This window comes from Gymnoscopelus microlampas, assembly GCF_963454915.1.
Source record: "Gymnoscopelus microlampas genome assembly, chromosome: 2".
In the NCBI taxonomy this organism is placed as follows: Eukaryota; Metazoa; Chordata; class Actinopteri; order Myctophiformes; family Myctophidae; genus Gymnoscopelus; species Gymnoscopelus microlampas.
In genome coordinates this window covers 53,383,142-53,403,207 of record NC_139939.1, presented here as the reverse complement: position 1 = coordinate 53,403,207, position 20,066 = coordinate 53,383,142, and the positions used below count along the sequence as shown (strand labels likewise).

The 20,066-nt window shown below is 41.9% G+C and overlaps 1 protein-coding gene across 2 annotated transcripts; it reads left to right on the top strand.

Annotated features, from left to right (window-relative positions):
• Positions 1 to 255: 255 nt before the first annotated feature.
• Positions 256 to 20,066, top strand: LOC311065477 (UTP--glucose-1-phosphate uridylyltransferase-like). Of its 2 annotated transcripts, none has more exons than XM_084085848.1 (10): positions 256 to 408; positions 3,097 to 3,212; positions 4,833 to 4,937; positions 12,687 to 12,872; positions 13,350 to 13,483; positions 15,529 to 15,826; positions 16,047 to 16,244; positions 16,697 to 16,939; positions 18,478 to 18,582; positions 18,890 to 20,066. In XM_084085848.1, exons 2-10 carry the CDS (start codon positions 3,114 to 3,116, stop codon positions 18,995 to 18,997), a joined length of 1,476 nt encoding a protein of 491 aa, XP_083941974.1. In that variant the 5' UTR covers positions 256 to 408; positions 3,097 to 3,113; the 3' UTR covers positions 18,998 to 20,066. The 2 variants fall into 2 exon arrangements, with proteins under 2 accessions (XP_083941974.1, XP_083941973.1); XM_084085847.1 differs by lacking the exon at positions 256 to 408 and adding an exon at positions 1,686 to 2,040.

Genomic DNA, 20,066 nt, shown 5'->3' with positions numbered 1-20,066 from the left:
AATGAAAATGTTGAGGGGTTAGATAGATGAGTTGTAGGTGTGACACCAGCAAGCAGTAGCCTGACCAGTTTGATCTTTACCCGTTATGATGAATGAATACAGAATAAACTCAGTTCGGACCAGACAGGGCAGGAGGACAGCTTTTCTCGTGACCTAATTGGCTGATGCCATTGACCAATACTTTTCGTCGTTCCTCGCTGACACTTCCTGTGTCCTGAGGGACTGGGAGGGGCCTGGCTCTCAGGCAGCAGCTGGCTGCATGCGGACAGACAGGCAGATGGACCGTTGTGTTCCAAGGACTCTGTCTGAACAAACGATGACACAACTTTTAACTATTTGAATTTGTCGACGTCTTGCAGGCTTAAACGGTTCATTGGCCTGTTTATTGATCCCCCGGGAGGCGATAAGGTGGGTAGCATTATAGCTACATGTTAGAAACAGTCCTGTCCTAGCTGTGTCACTGTGGCCGTTGTGATGTGAAGTTTGCAAAAAATGTGTGGCTTTTATAAAAACACAAGTCTGAGTGTGATAAAGCACTGTCCGTGGTTTTCTGCTGGCATGCATGGTGGCATGGCTGGCAGTCATGCATGGTGGCAATGCATGGTGGCACTGCCACTGGCATGTAGCCATACCATGGTTCCCATGACGCTCGTCTGTCACAAACGTCATGGAACCACTTGTTCCTTGTTTGAGAATGTTTTACATTTACAACCGGTACATCTACATAAACGTTCAGATCTCAAATATAAAGTGCTTACCCCACGGCCATGGATGTAACAAGTTAAAACGCCTAGGTCTAAGTACCTGTATCTTCTGTGTTGTGCAATAAAAAGCATTTTAATCTGATTGGTGGCCATTTTCTCAGAATTTTCTCCATAAGCTTTCAACTACGCGACCCTATCGGTTGAGAGGTGTACTGCACTCTGATACATTATAACTATATTAAAAAATGGCCACTGATGCTTTTTATTGAACAATACGGAAGATACGGGTACTTACACCCGGGCGTTTTAACGTGTTACATCCGTGGCCGTGGGGTCAGCACTTTATATTTGAAATCAGAACGTGTATGTAGATGTACGGGTTGGAAATGTAGAAATGTCAAAAACCAGGAACAAGTAACGCCATGACTGTCATGATATGACAGTCATGTTTCAGGGGTAGGCTGGCACATGCACGGTGGCATATTGGCTGTCCTGTCTGACAGACAAGCAGCATGGAGGAGGATAGCCTTGGATCAAGACTATTATAGATGTATTTTATCTTTTACTTTTACTTTCGTATCTATGATAGATGTGCAAATGTAAAAAATCGATAAAATACATCTATGATAGTCTTGATCCAAGGCTACATAGACGCTATCTGGTGGCTGGTGATCACAGTCATTCAAACAACAAACAAGGACTCTCTTTTCATGCGTGTGTGTGTGTGTGTGTGTGTGTGTGTGTGTGTGTGTGTGTGTGTGTGTGTGTGTGTGTGTGTGTATTTGTGCACGCACGCGTGTCACACTGGCTGTAGACTGTAGTTAGTGGTGAAATGGTAAAAAAAAGTAGAGAAACTCACTAAACTCGTCCACGAGTTTAGTGACGTTTACCTCCATCCATGATCCAGGGGGGCGTGACGTGCTGTCCCGTCATGAATAAAGTCCTTATTCTGCCTCTTTTCCCCCCGTACTGTTGTCTACTACTCAGTAGAACAGATCAACAACAGATCCATCCGATCCGTGGTGACAAAGTGACAAACCTTTTGCCGTTTAGCCATCTGTGAGCTGTCATCATAAATAGGCGCGTTGGTCCAGAGCTGTGTCTTTACATTACATTCCGTCCTGTAAGAGGAGAGGACTAACTGCTACATTGTTTCGGGGAGGACAGTGACCGCCTTTGATCTCTGCTCACTGCCAAGTGAAATCCAGGGGACTGGACCCTGACGTTATACTACCAGCATACTACCTCTTGACTTAAACGGACACGTTTTGACTTCTTCTTTTTTAAATATATATATTTTTGTCATAGCGTTGTACAATGTCACTAACTATGGAGGGTAAGTGTCTCACCACGTCCAGATTAGTTAATTTAACTCTGAGAGTTACAAATGGACAAATTGACAGGGGTTTAGTGTGTAGGCTACATGTCAAAAGACTGGAAAAGGATTGCATGTTTTTCTTGTATTTTCTTTTTGTATACAGTTTACCCACAATATACCAAACACATTTCTAGTTTTGAATGTTATTATATAGTCTGTTTTGACAGAAATAATTATGCTAAGATGTACCCTGAGACAACTTTTAATGGTTTTACTACGTCCTAGTGTAGTCGCATATTTGTATTTATTTAAACAGCTCCAGTGTAATAACAATGAACTAAGAATAGCCATCAAAGAAAGTATATCCTACTCTATATCTATTTTAGGACTACACATTTTGTTTTGATTTAAATCTGTGTAGTCCTGCAAATGCTGTCTTGAAAAGTAAGTGGACTCTAATGGGTAACATTTTTACACTGAGTTGAGTGAACACTGCAGATTGTAATGGATGCGAATGTCATGCATGTTAGGAGCAGAGGTAGCATGATAATGGTAGATTAATCATATTTATGGACAAAAGACCAGATGAAATTGGGTTTTTGCAGTCCCAATCTCTAGAATTCTGAACCTCCTGACTGAGAAACGTATAGTATACTGGCAAGTGGCAACATCAGGGATTTGAATGTAGTTATTAAAACAAAATTTCAAGGCATATGCTCACGTTTGTGTATACTTTGGTCATAGGAATATTTTTTGCGCTTTTTCATTTTTTAACTTGTTGACTTTAGATTTAGAATTGATTTCATATTTGTAATAATACGATATCTCTCTCTCTCTCTCTCTTTGCCTCTGTCTCACTTTACCTCTGTATCTCACTCTATGACTCTCTGTCTCTCTCTCTCTCTGTCTCTTTCTCTTCTGTTCTTTGTCTGTTTCTACCTCTGTCTGTCTGTCTGTCTGTCTGTCTGTCTGTCTGTCTGTCTGTCTGTCTGTCTGTCTGTCTGTCTGTCTGTCTGTCTGTCTCCGTCTCCGTCTCTGTCTCCCTTTCTCTTTCTCTCTCTCTCTACTGCTCAGACTTGACTAAAGGAGGGATGACAGAGTTTAAGGAGAAGCTCCGTCAGCAGCATGAGGTCTCCATGCAGAATGAGCTGGAGTTGCTGCTGGCCACGGCCAAGGGAGCAGAGGCTGAGGTAGGATTAGGAAGTCCTGCTGCCGGGGAAATTGGAACAGTGTCCTTTACTGTCCTAACTGTATAACAGGAAATGCTTGCAACTGGTCCTGTGAATCAGTGAGACTAGTTCACCCAAATAATTACTTTTTTTTTTCCCTATCGATTAGAGACTTGAATTCATGGATAGTTTTTAGTTTTTGTCACATTCCTAAGCCAATAATTGGATGATCAGCGGACCGGTAGGCAGCGGTTCCGGTAGGAGACACAAAGGAGACTCCTACCGGAACCGCTGCCGGTCATCAAATTATTGGCTTAGGAATGCGACAAAAACAAATATCCATGAATTCAAGTCTCCATGGGGTGACTTATCGATTGAAAAAAAACAATTATTTTGGGGGTGAACTATCCCTTTAACTACAGCAGTGGTTCTCAACCTGTGGGTCTTGACCCCAAGGGGGGTCCCCACATGATTCTTTTTTGGGGGGGCTCCGGATGACAGTGAAGTGACAATTTAAGGACTTTTAAGACATTTTTAATACCTGAAAAAAGAAAGAAAGCAAAGAAAAAGACCATTACTGCATCAAAAGTACTCAACAAACTATACTATAAAAACTGGTCAAACATTGCCCAAATTGTTAAGTAATATAAGAAGAGGTAAAATTTTTGAATTTTAGCATTAGCCTGGGATCAATACCATTTTCGTGGTTCTGATCCGGTTGGGAGCGCGTCATCAGTCGTGTCATCAGGTGGCCGGAACCAAGGGTGCCGGTATCACCCAAAATAATTCCCCGCGATCAAGGGCATTATAATTTTAGGGCCTACCCAATATGTGGTGGTTCCGGTTTCTCGGCGCCACACCCGGAACCACAGGGTACCAGGCTTTCCTCCGAGGTGGAAAGTCTGGTGACGCGAGGTTAGTTTAGCATACAAAGAGACGTCATGACTGGATGGCCTCTATGGCCACACCCAAGCATTCTAGCACCTGGCAGGTTGAAAACAAACACACATTAGTTGACAATGTTTTTGACTGATTACACTGCTAGTTTAAAATAGGACAATATGGGCAATATCATGATTTAAAAAAAAACTTTTGCCTCGATTATGATTAATTAACGATAATAAAAAAAAATGTATATATCGTTTTCACAATTTTTGCATGCCGCCATTGTATACAACACAGTATAATACAGGGTTAAGTGGTTAATCAGACTAATCAATTTAGTCGATTATTTAAAAAAATGGATTCAAATTTTCGATGTTGATGTACAGTATAAGAAAAAAGAAATTATTTAAAAAGTCTCAATTATTCGATAATAAGTCGGTTATTGGTTCAAAATATCGGTTTTGCCCAGATCTAGTTTAAAAGCTAGTAGAGTCTCATTAAGGTGAAAAGTTAAATGATAATAGGCTAGACAACTGTGAAACTTTATCACAGTATTCCACTATTTCTGTAACATAGCATTAGTTATTTGTCTCACTGCCATTATCTCATTCAAGTTTTTCTCCAGAACATACAAATTGAAGTCAAATAATATAGCGTACATTTGTTTATACTGGTGTAAAAAAATCTGTATTTTGGTTTAGTGTTTCTTTCGTCTCTCAAAGCAGAAAGTGACTGTTGACATTTGATTGGTTTCAGATCTCCAGAAAGGACTTTGACGGTTTCAAGAAACTCTTCCACAGATTCCTTCAAGTCAAGGAAGGAATAGAATGGGCCAAGATCCACAGGCCTCCAGAGGACTCGGTAAGTGCAGGCTGTTTACGCTGATGACTGTGGCCACCCATCAATGATAGCAACTAGCAGGGGTGTTGTAGGGGGAGGGGATAAGTGGGACTGAGTTACTAGGGCCCCAGGTAAGGGGGGCCTAAAAATATATATATAATCATAGGAGGGCCCACAGTGAGTCCCGAGGGCCCAGAATTTGGTGCCAAGCCCCTGGCGACTAGCGAGTTAACACTAACAGATATTATGATTGCTGGTTTGTAACATTGGCAGATTACTGAATGCATGGCCATAGAAGAGTAGTTTTTTTTTTTTAGGTCGACTTACCGGTTTTTGTTTAGCTTCTTTCCAATTCCATTGGTGATTCTAGCGCTGCATGCCCTGCATACTGCGATTCATGTATGGTTGCATTCCACCTTGTTATTTTTAAAAACAAACAATATAGTTGATGGGTTTGGCATTTTCTTCCACCTGGCTTCCAGGAGCGACGGGCCGGCAGGAGTGAACGCACATGTTTGTGTTGTCTGTTTGGTAACGTACTACGACACGTGAAGCACATGGGCGCTACTACAATATGATACTAGGTGGTGTCACTGAGGGCCGGGATCTTTGACTAATAACATTATAGTTGATGGGACACTTTTTAAACATTTTAATATTTGGGCTTGCTGTAAAGTATTAAGTGACTTGAAAAGACGTGACTTCTCAAGTCAAGTCTCAAGTCTTTGGCAGTCAAGTCCAAGTCAAGTCTTTTTGATTTGATCAAGCAAGTCTAAAGTCATCAAAATTGGGACTCGAGTCCAGGTTGAGTCTCGAGTCTCAAGTCCAAGTCCCCACCTCTGCTGATGAGTCATAAACCCACATCAAAGCTGCCCTCACCCTCTCCTATTTTAAAACCGCCCTCAAAACCCAGTTCTTCAGACATGCCCTCCCCACCTAATCTAATTCCCCTACTTTTAGCATTCTAATTCGATCTTTTTTTGGGTTATTTTTAGCCCCTATTTTTTACTTGTTCTGTGCTTTAATAAAGTCATTATATTTGTTTTCTGTAAAGCGCCTTTGAGTGCTTAGAAATGAGCAATATAAGTAATTTTAGTTAAGCCCTATTTTATACTTAGTCGTATGCTGGTGTCGTGCTTCGAAAACAGCTGATCTACAACCTCGCAATGCGTCACATTGCGAGCGTGTAGATCTGCTATTTTGCAATTTCTGAGATTTATATATAGAACGGATGCCAGGTTGATAGTGGTTAATACACATTTCCAACCACTTAGCCTAACCGTCTACCACATCACACCACATTTCCTAACTTTCCATTATCCTTACTTGACATGCCTGAAATGCATTCTTATCTACTGTACAGCCATGGTCTGGGGAATAGTGGAGGCTTATGCACATTTGGCCAGCAGCCACGGGCTGCTATAAACTTACTGGACAGCCAACAAGAATGGCTTTTGGCCTGGTGTAAAGAATTTGTGACTATAAACACGGTCTTTATCGAAAATCCAGGCCCTGGTGAATGACATGGTGGTCTCTTTGACCTATCAGCGAGATTAGTTTGTCCTTGAGTATAGTCACGTGCCAATCTGTGCGTGATTAGGGCAATGTTATGTTGGGGACCAGGCTGGACAGAAAGGCCAGTGTTGAATTTCTTCTTCATGCAGCCAATGCACACATTCACTACCCCCCCCCCCCCCACCCCAGCTGACTCAAACATTATTATTAGGATTAGAAGCAGCTAGTGAAAGTTATTGAAGCCAAAGAACGCAGGAAGATGCACAGAGTCAGAAGGAAGGCTTGAGATCTGTTCCAGGGGGACGAAATCTGCCTGAGTGCCTTTCTACACCTCAATGGTGGCCTCCATTGACTGTTCAGCTTCTCTCTGACTCTATTATGGCTTTTTGAGCAGACGCTCCCTGTACTGCTGGAATACTGATAAGAGGCTAACTTCATTGAATTTGTGTCGAAGCTGCTGACGTTTATTTGGGTTTATAGAGGCTACAGATCTCTTAATTCATTAAGTCCTGAGGCCGATTCCACAAATGTCTTCTAAATCCCAGCAGTTCAACAAAAAAAAAACGCCTGTTTCTATATTAGTGGTTCTCAAACCTTTTCATAATTGTCAAGGATCCCCAAAATTATATGTATTTAGCCACGGACTCTCATCTCAAAATATTTTGTTCCAGGGACCCCCAGAAGCAAAGTTTGAGTTAAAAAATGTTTGCTTTTAAACATACTGTACTGTGTATAGATTTTCTCAGATTGTCAAGATTTTTCAAAAATAGTAGATCTACAAGTTCATAGCGTGGCACTCGGTGCCGTGCTATGAGCTTGTATATCTGCTATTTTTGAATAGCCAAAGTGTAAAAAAATGCTTTTTAGCTCAAATCTAAAAATGACACAGATGCGTTCCCGGTCTTAATGGATTAATTCAAAAACCTCTAGCTACAGTACATATCTTTCATGGTATATATCGTGCAGAGGTACCTCTGTGTGGTGTCGATGTCACTTCTCTGTGATCGTCTTGAATGTACTGTAGACAAAGCTCTTTGGTTCATGTTACTACGGAAAGGAAACGGGTATCGTGCCATTCAGAAAACAAACTTAGGTAATCAGATCTGAGAACACCATGGTGGTGACATTTCACTATCTCCCAGACCCCACTCCACCGTGTTACCCACAGCCCACAAACCTCCCAAAATACACATCAGGCTGACTGAAGGTTAGGCCTAAGAATAGCTTGACCGCTCCAGCATTCGAAAGTTCCGCCTTGGTGGAGGCGTGAGGCTGGACGAGGAGGGTGACATTTGTCTCCTCTAGAGACCACTGTTTCCCAAACAGTGGGTCGAGACCTGTGTTTGGGTCGCGGACACATTTTTGTGGGTCGCGAGTAGATATCCCCCTTTTTTTCATTTCCTACATTTAAAAAAATATATATATATTATTTCAAAAGATTAAAAAAAGTTAAAACAAAAAGCTTTTCATCAATTAAAAACAATTACAACATTTTTCAAAAGCATTTCATTGATAAAATGTAAAAATCAAATAATTTCTATAAATAAATAGAACGTTCAAGAAGTAGTGAAAATAGCAGATCTACAAGCCCTTGTACATCTACTATTTTCACTCGTTCGGGTCCCGAGCAAAGTCTCTCTATTTCTCTTTTGGGTCTTTTGAGCTAAGAACCACTGCTCGTCTAGAGCGCTGGAAGGAACAACAGACACATTTGGACAGACACCCAGTTATTTCCGCCCCGTCCCCTCCCCAGGAATCCCCACCGTCCGTCCGTCGGGGCTGCTTTGTCTTTCACCGCACAGGCTGGACCACTGATGTGCGTATAGTCTTAAAGCAGGGGTCTTCAACAGGGGGTCCGGGACCCCTAGGGGGTCCTCAGAGTTACTACAGGGGGTCCGCCAAATCTATGTGTGCTATGATTTCTTTTTTTTTACCATAACCACTTGAACTCTAGCATCCCTTTTTCTGAGGAGCACTTTAGCCAAAAATAGCAGATCTACAAGCTCACAACGCCTCGTAGATCGGCTATTTTTGACAAAGAGGTATAGGTGTAGAGGGAAAAAAGAGCAGACCAAGTAAACCAAAAAAAAAGTTGAATTCTGAAACACCATTTTATAACAATATAGAGGGGGTCCCTGCTTCATCTCTCTCTAAGCTAGGGGGTCCTTGACCTGAAAAGGTTGAAGACCCCTGTCTTAAAGGCCAGGGGTCCTTGGAGGGATACCAGGGGGTCCCCAGCAAAATTAGTTGATATAGTGTGACAATCATTTTAACCACTTTAACCATATTTTATTGTTTGGATATTCAAAAATTAAAGCGAACATTTGTAACTCAAATCTTTGCTTCAGGGGGTCCCTCCCTGGAACAAAATATTTTGAGGTGGGGGTCCGCGGGCAAATGCATATCATTTTGGGGGTCCTTGACATGAAAACGTTTGAGAACCACTGCTAAAGGTTGCTCAGAGAATGTTGAAACCTTATCTGTAGAACGTCTCCATGACCCACAGCCTACTGTGGTGGGTTCAGGGACAGCCACAGGCATGCAGTACACACAGTAGGACTAAACAAAAGATAAAGGGTTTTGCTCCAGGAATGTGTTTTCTTTTTGTGTTCATTCATTGGAAATACAGTATAGTGTTACTTGGCATCAACTTGTCATCACACTGGATTTAAAAGGCCATGATGATGTAATATGCACATGTCCACATAATAACTAATGACTTTAAACCCTTATTTAATACTTTACATTTTTAAATATTAATTTATTTTATGAGTAGATGTCGCTCTTTACAAAATGGTAGATGATTTATTTTTAGACTAAAATGTTTGGTCTGGGTTATCAGTGGCCTGTGTGGTTGTCCTGTTGGTTATTTGTAATATTATGTAACTCCAAAGATAACACTGAACACTGGGTTCATAAACCTAATGTGCCAATGTAACCATATTTACATATTTGTACAGGGTTTTGGCTTCTAAGCATGTTGACATTTGTACAGCATACTACAGAACATAGTATGGTTGGTAATGATGGTAGTATCTGTGTGTATTTACTGAACAGCATAAAACACAAAAGATACAAATATAAACACTACTGTACAAACTCCAGTAATCCAATAATACTATACAATACAATAATATATGTAATGTGTTACATATATTACAGTATAGTACAGGGTAAACTGTTGCGTCCTTATTTGTTCAGGGTTGACTGTGTTCTCAAAAACACAAAGGAAAACTGGCAGAAAAAGACTCGCTCTCTGCATAAACTATTAAGGAAGACTCCTTCGACAGAGACTAGGAAAATAGTTTTAATTTTGATTTTAACGTGCTCATAAAGTGCTGTGTGCTCAAAGTGATAGATGCAAAAAAGTAGCAAACGTTTCGGTCATAGGACCTGACCAAGTTTTCCCCTATGTGCTACTGCACAGAAATACATATTTTAATCTGTGTGTGTAAGTTATATTCATATAGACACATAAACAGTACACTACAGTAATCCCTCCCACGCATAAAGCATTTAAAAATAACCATTATCCACACATGATTACCGTGGCACAAGTGTCAAGTGCGTCATCCTCAAGTGTCGATGGCGCACACACACACACACACACACACACACACACACACACACACACACACAAACATATGCTTGTACACATGCACAAGCAAACGCATACTCATGCATACTATGCATACATACATAGAACATAAATGGCTGCTGTCTTTTTTGTCCTGTGTGTCACACATGTGTCACGCCGTTAATCACGCGAAAACGAGATCCTGCGTCTCGAGGGTCTTGTCCTTTACTTAGATTTCAAAATAAGAATCAGCTGATGTGGAGGCAGCAAAGATCAAAGGGTCAGTACTGTTTGGGTCCTGCACTCCAAACACCCCACTGAAGGTCTCTAAGGGACCGCTCGATATTTAGGATGAGGGGTCACTAGAAGATTTTATAGTGTGCTGAAAAAAGAAGCTGTGACCCTTGAAATACATTTTCCTTGACCCTCCACTAGTGGAGTGTCTGTTGGGGTGTAGGCATCGGCTTCCCTGATTGGCCAAACCTACCCATCGGCTTGATGGATTGGCCCGGGTTTTGCCTCCTTTCTTTTAAAGGGCAATGTACGAAATGTCTGTATCTGTCTGTCTCCAATTTATGTCCATTTACATCAGGGGTTTTCAACTGGTGGTCCGTGGAGGTATTGCATGTGGTGGTCCCTGATCATGCATTCAGTAATGTAGGAAAGTGAAGAACTTCACAGTCCCTTGTGAAGTTCTGGGTGAGTTGTCAGGCAGAATTCCCAGAGCTTACAGTAAAAGCTAAATGTATTTTACCTTTTGTAAGTACTACTATGTTCATGCCTGACGTACCTGAAGAATATGTACAGGGCAAGGTTCGAGCCAGAAAATGACATGAGACTCCACTATAGCCAAGAAGAGACAGACATGGACCACCCGTAATAATGTCATGAGAAACAGTTCACTCAATGACCTGGTGACCTAAGATGACGCGTCAATGTAGTTGACAGCAGTTACTGGGAAGTGGGAGGTCAAGACACTTCCCCTTCTCCTCCAGGGAGGAGAAGGGGAAGTGTACCGGATTGCCTTAGTTATCATTATTAGGAAATGTTCCCATGTAATAGGGTGTGTCTACTCACTCATACATAAGTTACAAATAAGTATATCCGTTAATATGAGTTTAATTTAGAAGGCTGGACAACGTAAGAGCCATTCTCAAAAACAACACTCCCTGCTGTGCTGACAGGCAAATTGTGTTTGTATAGCCGCTCGACGAAGCCGGATGCACCACAGTGGATTCGAACCCACAACCTCTGCGGTGGTGGGCAGGGATTTTACCACTGCCCCACCCGAGCGTCCTTTTATTGTCATTTTATTTATAATTGAAATATTATATATTTGTTAATTGTTCTTTTTTTGGGGGCTTTTTGCCTTTATTGATAGATTACAGTAGGCTGACAGAAAATGGGGAGATAGATGGGGGGGGTGATACGCAGCAAAGGTTGACAGGATTGGGAGTCGAACCCACAACACGCTGTCAGGCTTGCACTGCAGCCTAGAGTTCCTGGACCGCCATGCTGCGGCCCAGGCCAAGAGACTTAATTCTTTAATAGCATCTCCTTTCAAACCACCTGGGAGGGCACTAATACGCTACAGAAGCACATTTTGTTCTTGGTAGAAACTGATTTAATGTTGGACCACCTTAACATGAACCCAGTCTAATGGCAGGGAGTTGGAGTAAAGGCTCAGGGCTTATGTAATACTACTTTCACCTCCGTAAACAAACTGACTTGTGTTTACTTGAAGCTGACTGCCTGCCTTTTGACCCGATCCGTCTCTCCTTAATGGTTTGCTGAACCACAGTGTCACTTTTTCTTCAGATCGACCTTACTATTAGTGAACAGAACACCATATTTCCTATGATTTCATAATATGTTTATTTTTTCCCCCATTCCATTTGTCCAAATTTCTTCTTCTTTTGATTATTTTGAAAGCCCCTGTGTTTGCTTTATTTTTCTCATGCACTATTTTACAAATTTTAATAGCAAAAAAGAGTCTTTACCCATTTCCTCTATGGTGACTTCCATCTCGTGACTTTCTTTTTGGTTTCACAGCCTGGTGGTGTAACAGCAGGGTGAGGAGCAAATGCAAAAGCTGAATTTATACCTCTTGCCGACAAGATCAGCTCAAGATCAGATCTTATTGGCGAGTGACATATTGTACTACAGACCATAAATTAGGCATCGTGCTACTGCCAGTACATCCTGCCCCAGGTCCACCATAAAAACTGCACCAGTACTCTACTGACAGCCAACATCTATAATTAAACAGCACAAGCAGGACACCCTTTCCAATGAAATTTAAATGATTTTTCTTGGGGGGGATTCTATGCTTTTATTATTGATAGGACAACTAGGCTGACAGGGAATGGGGAAGATGGGGAGTGACACGCAGCAAAGGCCGTCAAGATCGGGACTCGCACCCGCAACGGACTGTCAGGCTACATTGTAGCGTTATAAAAATATTTATAGTTATAAAAGATTTGTATAACTCTATTCACTGTTCAAATCTCCACAGAACATAATTCATAATATTGGAGCAAAACATTCTCCCCGGAACAGTAAATGGTCTTTTGACGTGACTCCTAAGTGAAAGCACAACAGTCATGAGTAAAATATTGACAGTAAAACTTTAACACCAATGCTAACTATCCGTCCCCCCTCTCCTGTGTTCCCAATAGATCCAGCCTTATGAGAAGATCAAACTCAAAGGTCTTCCAGACAGCATCACTGAAAGCCTCAACAAACTGGTCGTGGTCAAACTCAACGGAGGCCTGGGAACCAGCATGGGCTGTAAGGGGCCCAAGAGTGTCATCGGTGTGCGCAATGAGAACACCTTCCTGGACCTCACCGTCCATCAGATCGAGGTAGGAGACCACAGGAATGGATAGAGCACATGTCTGATGTTTTGATTTGATGCACCAGTGCACAGTAACATCCTGAGTGTTAAACCTGTCAGAGTTAAATTATTCTACAGTGTGGTGTTTGGGGTCTTTTGAGTTCTTTAGTTAGAAATCCACCTCTCAATGTTCCAATCTGGATTAATTACCACGGTGAAAATCCTGTGTACAAATGCTACCAAATGGACCCTTACAGACAAACATTGTTTGTCACAGTTTGAAGTGCTAATTAGAGGCGGATTAGAGATGCTAATTGTAGCACAATGGCGCATACCGTCTGCAATGTGACATGTCCTATGATTTATGTACATTTGGTAGCTTATTTGACAAACAAAAAACATTCCGAGGATACATCCTCAAAATGGGTTGGTGGCGTGAAGTCTTTGTAATGTAGGCCAAAGACATAAAAAATGAATTCTCCACTTCTTTCTCTGTGACTCTCAGCACCTCAACAAGACTTTCAATACGGACGTGCCTCTGGTTTTGATGAACTCCTTCAACACAGACGAAGACACCAAGAAGATCCTACAGAAATACACCCACCACCGTGTCAAGATCCACACCTTTAACCAAAGCAGGTAACCCCAACCCATTTCATATGTACCTTTAACGAAAGCAGGGTCCAGGGTAGCAGCAGTACAAAAAGTTTCATTATACAACAAACAAACAAACACATACATACAAACATTTACATAAAACATCAAATGTTCCTTTAACCAGAGCAGGTAATGCCAACCAGGGGTCATCACCATGCCAGCTTGTGACGGACATTTCCATCAATAATTTATTTTTGCCACGGACATGCAAAATAAGTGATCAATGATATTACCAGAAACACATAGGCCTACCTCCAAATGTTTTATTACAGTATATCGACAGATGGCTTTTCAGAGTACAGTGATACTTGAGGACAGGAGGAGACAGGAAGTTCCAGCTAAACTAGTTTTTTGTTGGTCAACGTAGCTTCAATAGTTGTGGTTTCCATTAAGGTGAACAGGTACAGTAGGCCTAATCTATGTTGATGAGAAAGCATGCCGATGGAACAAAGGAAAAAAAAACTTGAAAGTCAAAACAGATAATTATATGTACATGATCATAGTCACTATGAGGTTGATAAACACTGTCACAGTGATTAATGAAGGGCATGGCAGGATTTAAAGGAATGCAGTGTCACAATAGTTTGATGCAAAGGTGCCTAACTTTGATCAGAGGTGAGGAGGAGACCTGATGGTGAGGCTGTGGATCTAATCAAGGGTTTCCATGGATTATGCTTGTTGAGTGTTATTATAATTTAGTTGTTATTGTTATTATTGGACACTTATTGGACACACTTTCTCTCAACTGACGAAAATGTGCTTTACTTTGTCCAGTCCTGCTCCTTGCTCCTTCTCAACAGATGACATGCCATGTTTTTGCTCTTTTTCCACTGTGGTCATACTGTTGACTTGACTACAGGTATCACGTACAATACCACAAATATCCTGCAACGTATTAATGAGCATGTCATTCCGGCACTTTATGAGTCACCAAAATTATTCACACACATTGTTTTGAGATTAGATTATGAATATTTAAAAAAGAATAATAATAATTAGGGCCATGGACTTAGACAAGTCTTGCCACGGACATGTTTGTCCATGTATGGACACCCCTGATCCCGTCACATCCTTATGTACCTTTAACTAAAACGGGTAACCAACCTATTCTTATGTACCTTTTAACTAAAACGGGTAACAAACCCATCCATATGTACCTTTAACCCATTGAGACCTGAAGCCGATTCTCCTAAATCTCAACAGTTTTCTGAAAAACGTATATGTTTCTATATCAGTGGTGCTCAATCTTTTTCATGTCAAGGACCCCCAAAATTATATGTATTTGGCCGCGGACCCCCATCAAAATATGTTGTTCCAGGGACCCCCCAGAAGCAAAGATTTGAGTTAAAAACGGTTCGCTTTAAATATATATATATTCAAAGGTTTGCACACATTTTCACGATTTTTCAAAAATAGCAGATCTACAAGCTCGTAGCGCGGAGCTTGTAGATCTGCTATTTTTGAATAGCCAAAGTGTAAAATAATGCTTTTTAGCTCAAATCTAAAAATGACACAGTTCCAGGTCTTAATGGGCTAACCAGAGCAGATAACCACACCCTTTCCCCATATTCTGCAACATTAGCAGTAGTAGTAGTATAGTAGTAGTTGCATTTCTTTCCTGAATGCCTGTACAGCTTTCTGTTTTTGTTCACAAGTGACGCCCCTGGAACAACATATTTTGAGATGGGGTCCGTGGTCAAATACATATCATTTTGGGGGTCCTTGACATGAAAAGAGTTGAGAACCACTGATTATAGCAACATAAAGTTTAAAAAAAAATGCGCTATGAGCTTATATCTGCTATTTTTTCATGGCCAAAGTATAACATACAAATACAAATATAAAACAAATATAAAATGACGTTCCCAGATTGAATGGGTTAAAGCTAAAAGGATAACACAAAAAAAAGTCCTGGGGACTTGTTTCCATTGTGGTCCTATGTAAGAAGTCTGTTTCCAGTTTAACCTCCACCATCTTGACCCCCCCCCCCTCCCTCTATCTCTACCCCTCCTCCCCCCACCCTCCAGGTACCCGAGGATCAACAAGGAGTCCTTGCTGCCCATAGCCAAAGACATGGGGACGAGCGGGGAGAACGCCGAGGCCTGGTACCCTCCGGGCCACGGAGACATTTACGCCAGCTTCTCTAACTCCGGCCTGCTGGACAAGCTGCTGGCCGAGGGCAAGGAGTACATCTTCGTGTCCAACATTGACAACCTGGGCGCCACCGTGGACCTGTTCATCCTCAACCACCTGATGAGCCAACCGCCGGACAAGCGCTGTGAATTCATCATGGAGGTCACAGACAAGACCAGGGCTGACGTTAAGGTGTGTTCGTCGCACTGAATTAACTTCATATACACAGGAACCGAGGATGGTCTTTCCCTTATCTTCTATGCATTTATTTTAACCCTGCATAAAGATCGGGAACACATCTGTGTCATTTTAGATTTCTTTGGCTACAAAACATTTAAAACATACAAGATTTGCACACATTTCAAGATATTTCAGATGTTTTTTGTAATGTGCATGTGTCCTCCCTCCACAGGGTGGCACTCTCATCAACTACGATGACCACCTGAGGCTGCTGGAGATTGCCCAGGTGCCCAAGGCCCATGTGGATGAGTTTAAGTCAGTCACCAAGTTTAAGATCTTTAACACCAATAACTTGTGGATCTCCCTACCGGCCATTAAGAGACTGCAGGAGCAGAACGCCATGGACCTTGAGATCATCGTCAACCCAAAGGTGACAGGACCAATGCTAAGGTCAAGGCCATGGTCATGTGACACAGGTCGCTTATTTGAACGCTTGTTGTTTGGAGGAGACACAAAGAGTCTTCTACCGGAACCGCTGCCTACCGGTCCGCTGATCATCAAATTATTGGCTTAGGACAAAAAACAAAAAATATCCATGAATTAAAGTCTCGATGGGGTGACTAATCAATAGAAAAAAAAGCTTTTTTTTGGGTGAACTATCCCTTTAACTCCAGCCGCACTGCATGTTAATGTAACCCTTTGGTCGACCAACCAATGCAATTGCTAGAGAGGAGGGACTTTACATATGATATAGTAGTTGTCAAAATGTGTATTTCCTAGTAAAGTGGGATTGTGACCCAAAGGTCATTGTTTCGGATCCTCACAGGAACTAAAAGCTGTGCGCAAATATATTTTTGAAACATTTTCCAACCCTCCCTCCAGACTCTAGATGGGGGGCTGAACGTCATTCAGCTGGAGACGGCCGTCGGCGCTGCCATCAAGAGCTTCTCGAATGCCCTAGGAGTCAACGTTCCACGAAGCCGCTTCCTGCCCGTCAAAACCTCGTCCGACCTGCTGCTGGTCATGTCCAACCTGTACAGCCTGGATGCTGGTTCACTCACTATGAGCAACCTGAGAGAATTCAAAACCACGCCTCACGTCAAACTGGGCAGCTCCTTCACCAAGGTAGAGAGATCCCATCAGGCCATTCCACAGATGTATTAGGGGTGCCTGGCTGCCACGATGGAAAGTCCTGGGTTCATACCCTGCGTGGAGTTTGCATGTTCATCCCGTGTTCATGCACTGCAGGTTTCCACCGGATACTCCTCCTTCCTCCCAGACCAAAAGATGTACAGTATGTACATGTTAAGGCCGTGACACACCAAGCTGTGTCGTTGGAGCGTTAATGAGTGTCTGTGACCGAAAATCCATAATGTGCAGTGTGTACTGTGCTTTCAGCTTCAGTGCTAGTGAAGCATGTGTGTGGGTCAACCACCTAATTCAAAGGTTGAATCGGTGGCGGAGCACTTCGATAAGACAGACATTTTGAGGGGCAGGTGCTCAAGTAAATTATACTTTTTTTTGTTTACTTGGTCTGCTCTTTTTTCCCTCTACACCTATACCTCTTTGCCAAAAATAGCCGATCTACAAGCCCACAACGCCTCGCAGCGCGAGGCGTTGTGGGCTTGTAGATCTGCTATTTTTGGCTAAAGTTCTCCTCAGAAAAGGGATGCTAGGTTTCGAGTGGTTATGGTAAAAAGAAAAATCATATCACATAAAGATTTGGCGGACCCCCTGTAGTAACTCTGAGGACCCCTAGGGGTCCCGGACTCCCTGTTGAAGACCCCTGCTGTAAACTGGGAAAAGAAAACTTTTTTTTTTCTTTTTTTCAAAAGGGCACTTCTGGTCAAGAGGGCAAAGGGCAGGTGCTCTAACACCACCTAGAGTCTATCTGTGCACGTCCCTGGGGAGAGGCGGAGAGCTCTCTCACATTTGCTCATTGCAAACCTGAAAAAGTGTTAGGACAACACACAAGAAAGTTTGTGTGTGTGTGTGTGTGTGTGTGTGTGTGTGTGTGTGTGTGTGTGTGTGTGTGTGTGTGTGTGTGTGTGGTGTGTGTGTGGTGTGTGTGTGTGTGCGCATTTTCTGAGGGGCACAAGGCCAAACTGAGGGGCAACAGTGGCCATGGCCTTCGTGGCCTCCCTGAAATTCCTGCCCTGGTTACAATAAATATATACACATGTAATAGGTCTGTGGAACTTGCGTGTCTCCATACACTTGCATGTGTTGATGATTTTAAAGAGAGGGAGGTACTGTATGCTTTCATCAGTGTGAAAATCTAAACAAAGAAACAGGTTGAGGAATGAAGTCTGGCACACTTGCATCTTAAGGTGTGTGTGTGTGTGTGTGTGTGTGTGTGTGTGTGTGTGTGTGTGTGTGTGTGTGTGTGTGTGTGTGTGTGTGTGTGTGTGTGTGTGTGTGTGTGTGTGTGTGTGTGTGTGTGTGTGATGCACGCACTCACTTCTGGCAAAATAACATCATATATTAGATATATAATATATAGATATTTGATCAGATCATGACAGGCATTCTTTTATTTGTAATGGTTGATACAGCTCCTGTTGCCAGTTCTGTGCCCATATATGATGATATTGCATCATAATAATGCCAAATAATTGGCAAATCACTAAGATGTTAATGATAATATCATATTTTTCCTTTAGGTTCATGACTTCCTGACAAGGTTTGAGAGCATACCAGACATGTTGGAGTTGGATCACCTCACTGTATCTGGGGATGTCACCTTTGGAAAGAATGTCTCCTTAAAGGTACGCTTTCTGTCCCGAACAATCCAACCTTTATCAAACCAGTAATGTATTAATTGTATTAATCATAGCGAATGCTTAAAAGTTCAGTTTACATTTCATTTCATCTCTTACCCAAACAATGACCTTGATGTAGATTTATTTGGATTGTTGATGTAAAAGGAGGGTGTAAACCCACCTCACCATCTATTGCCTTCTACTATTTTCGGACATTTCAGTTTTCAAAGTAAAATGTTTTAAACAGACTAGGTTCATTATGATTTTCTGCAGAATATTTACATTGGTCTGTCTCACTATTTTTTTTTATCAGGGAACAGTCATTATCATAGCCAATCACGGTGATAGGATTGATATTCCTCCCGGAGCATTGCTGGAAAACAAGATTGTTTCAGGAAACCTGCGCATCCTGGATCACTGAGGCCTTCTGTGGACAGAACCTTCAAGAGACTCACGATCAAAGGCCATGTGTGTGTCTTTACACTAATGAATGTCAGGACTGTTACAGGGAAAATAACACATACAGTATTAATCAGTAGTTCTCACATTTTTTCATGCCAAGGACCCCCAAATGTATTTTGCCGTGGAGTCGTGGACACCCCATCTGAAAATGTTTTGTGCCAGTGACCCCCCAGAAGAGAAAGAAATCAAAATCATTCAAAATGTCCGATACTTTTCAAATATTTTAAAAACTATCAGATGTACAAGCTTGCAGCGCAGCACGAAGTGACGAGCTGTGAGCTTGTAGATCTGCTATTTTTGAATAGCCAACATATACATGGATGAAGTGGTCCCCCCCCCCCCCCAAGGACCCCTGGGGGTGACTGGACCCCACTTTGAGAACCAATGGTATATATGGTATGAATCGTTTTTTATCTTACTCATCATCCATCTTCCTTCTCAATAATCCACCTAAATGTAAGAATTTCTATTCACCACAGACACAATCTTAAATATCATTGATGAATGTTCCCTAAGAAACTATGCACTGGTTTACCCAGTTCACCCAAAAATTTACTTTTTTTCTATCGATTAGTCACCCATGGAGACTTGAATTCATGGATATTTTTTTGTTTTTGTCGCATTCCTAAGCCAATAATTCGATGACCAGCTGACCGGTAGGCAGCGGCCGTTCATCAAATTATTGGCTTAGGAATGCGACAAAAACAAAACAATATCAAGTCTCCATGGGGTGACTAATCGATAGAAATAAAGTCATTTTCGGGGTGAACCATCCCTTTAAGCATAATCGTTGCTGTCGGGTGGAAACCCTGTCATACTACAAAGTATAAAATAGGGCATTAATTTATATAATAAAAGAAGATGAACTATGGAAATGCAAGGTTTTTGTCCGACAGTGACAATATTCAATCACGCTTGAGAAGCCCCATTGCTGTTACATGAACCGTCCTTGCAAGCTCTGAGCCAACCTAGGATCTCCTACTGTACTACAGTATTGTCAATAAAAGTGCAATATGGGTTTATCCCTA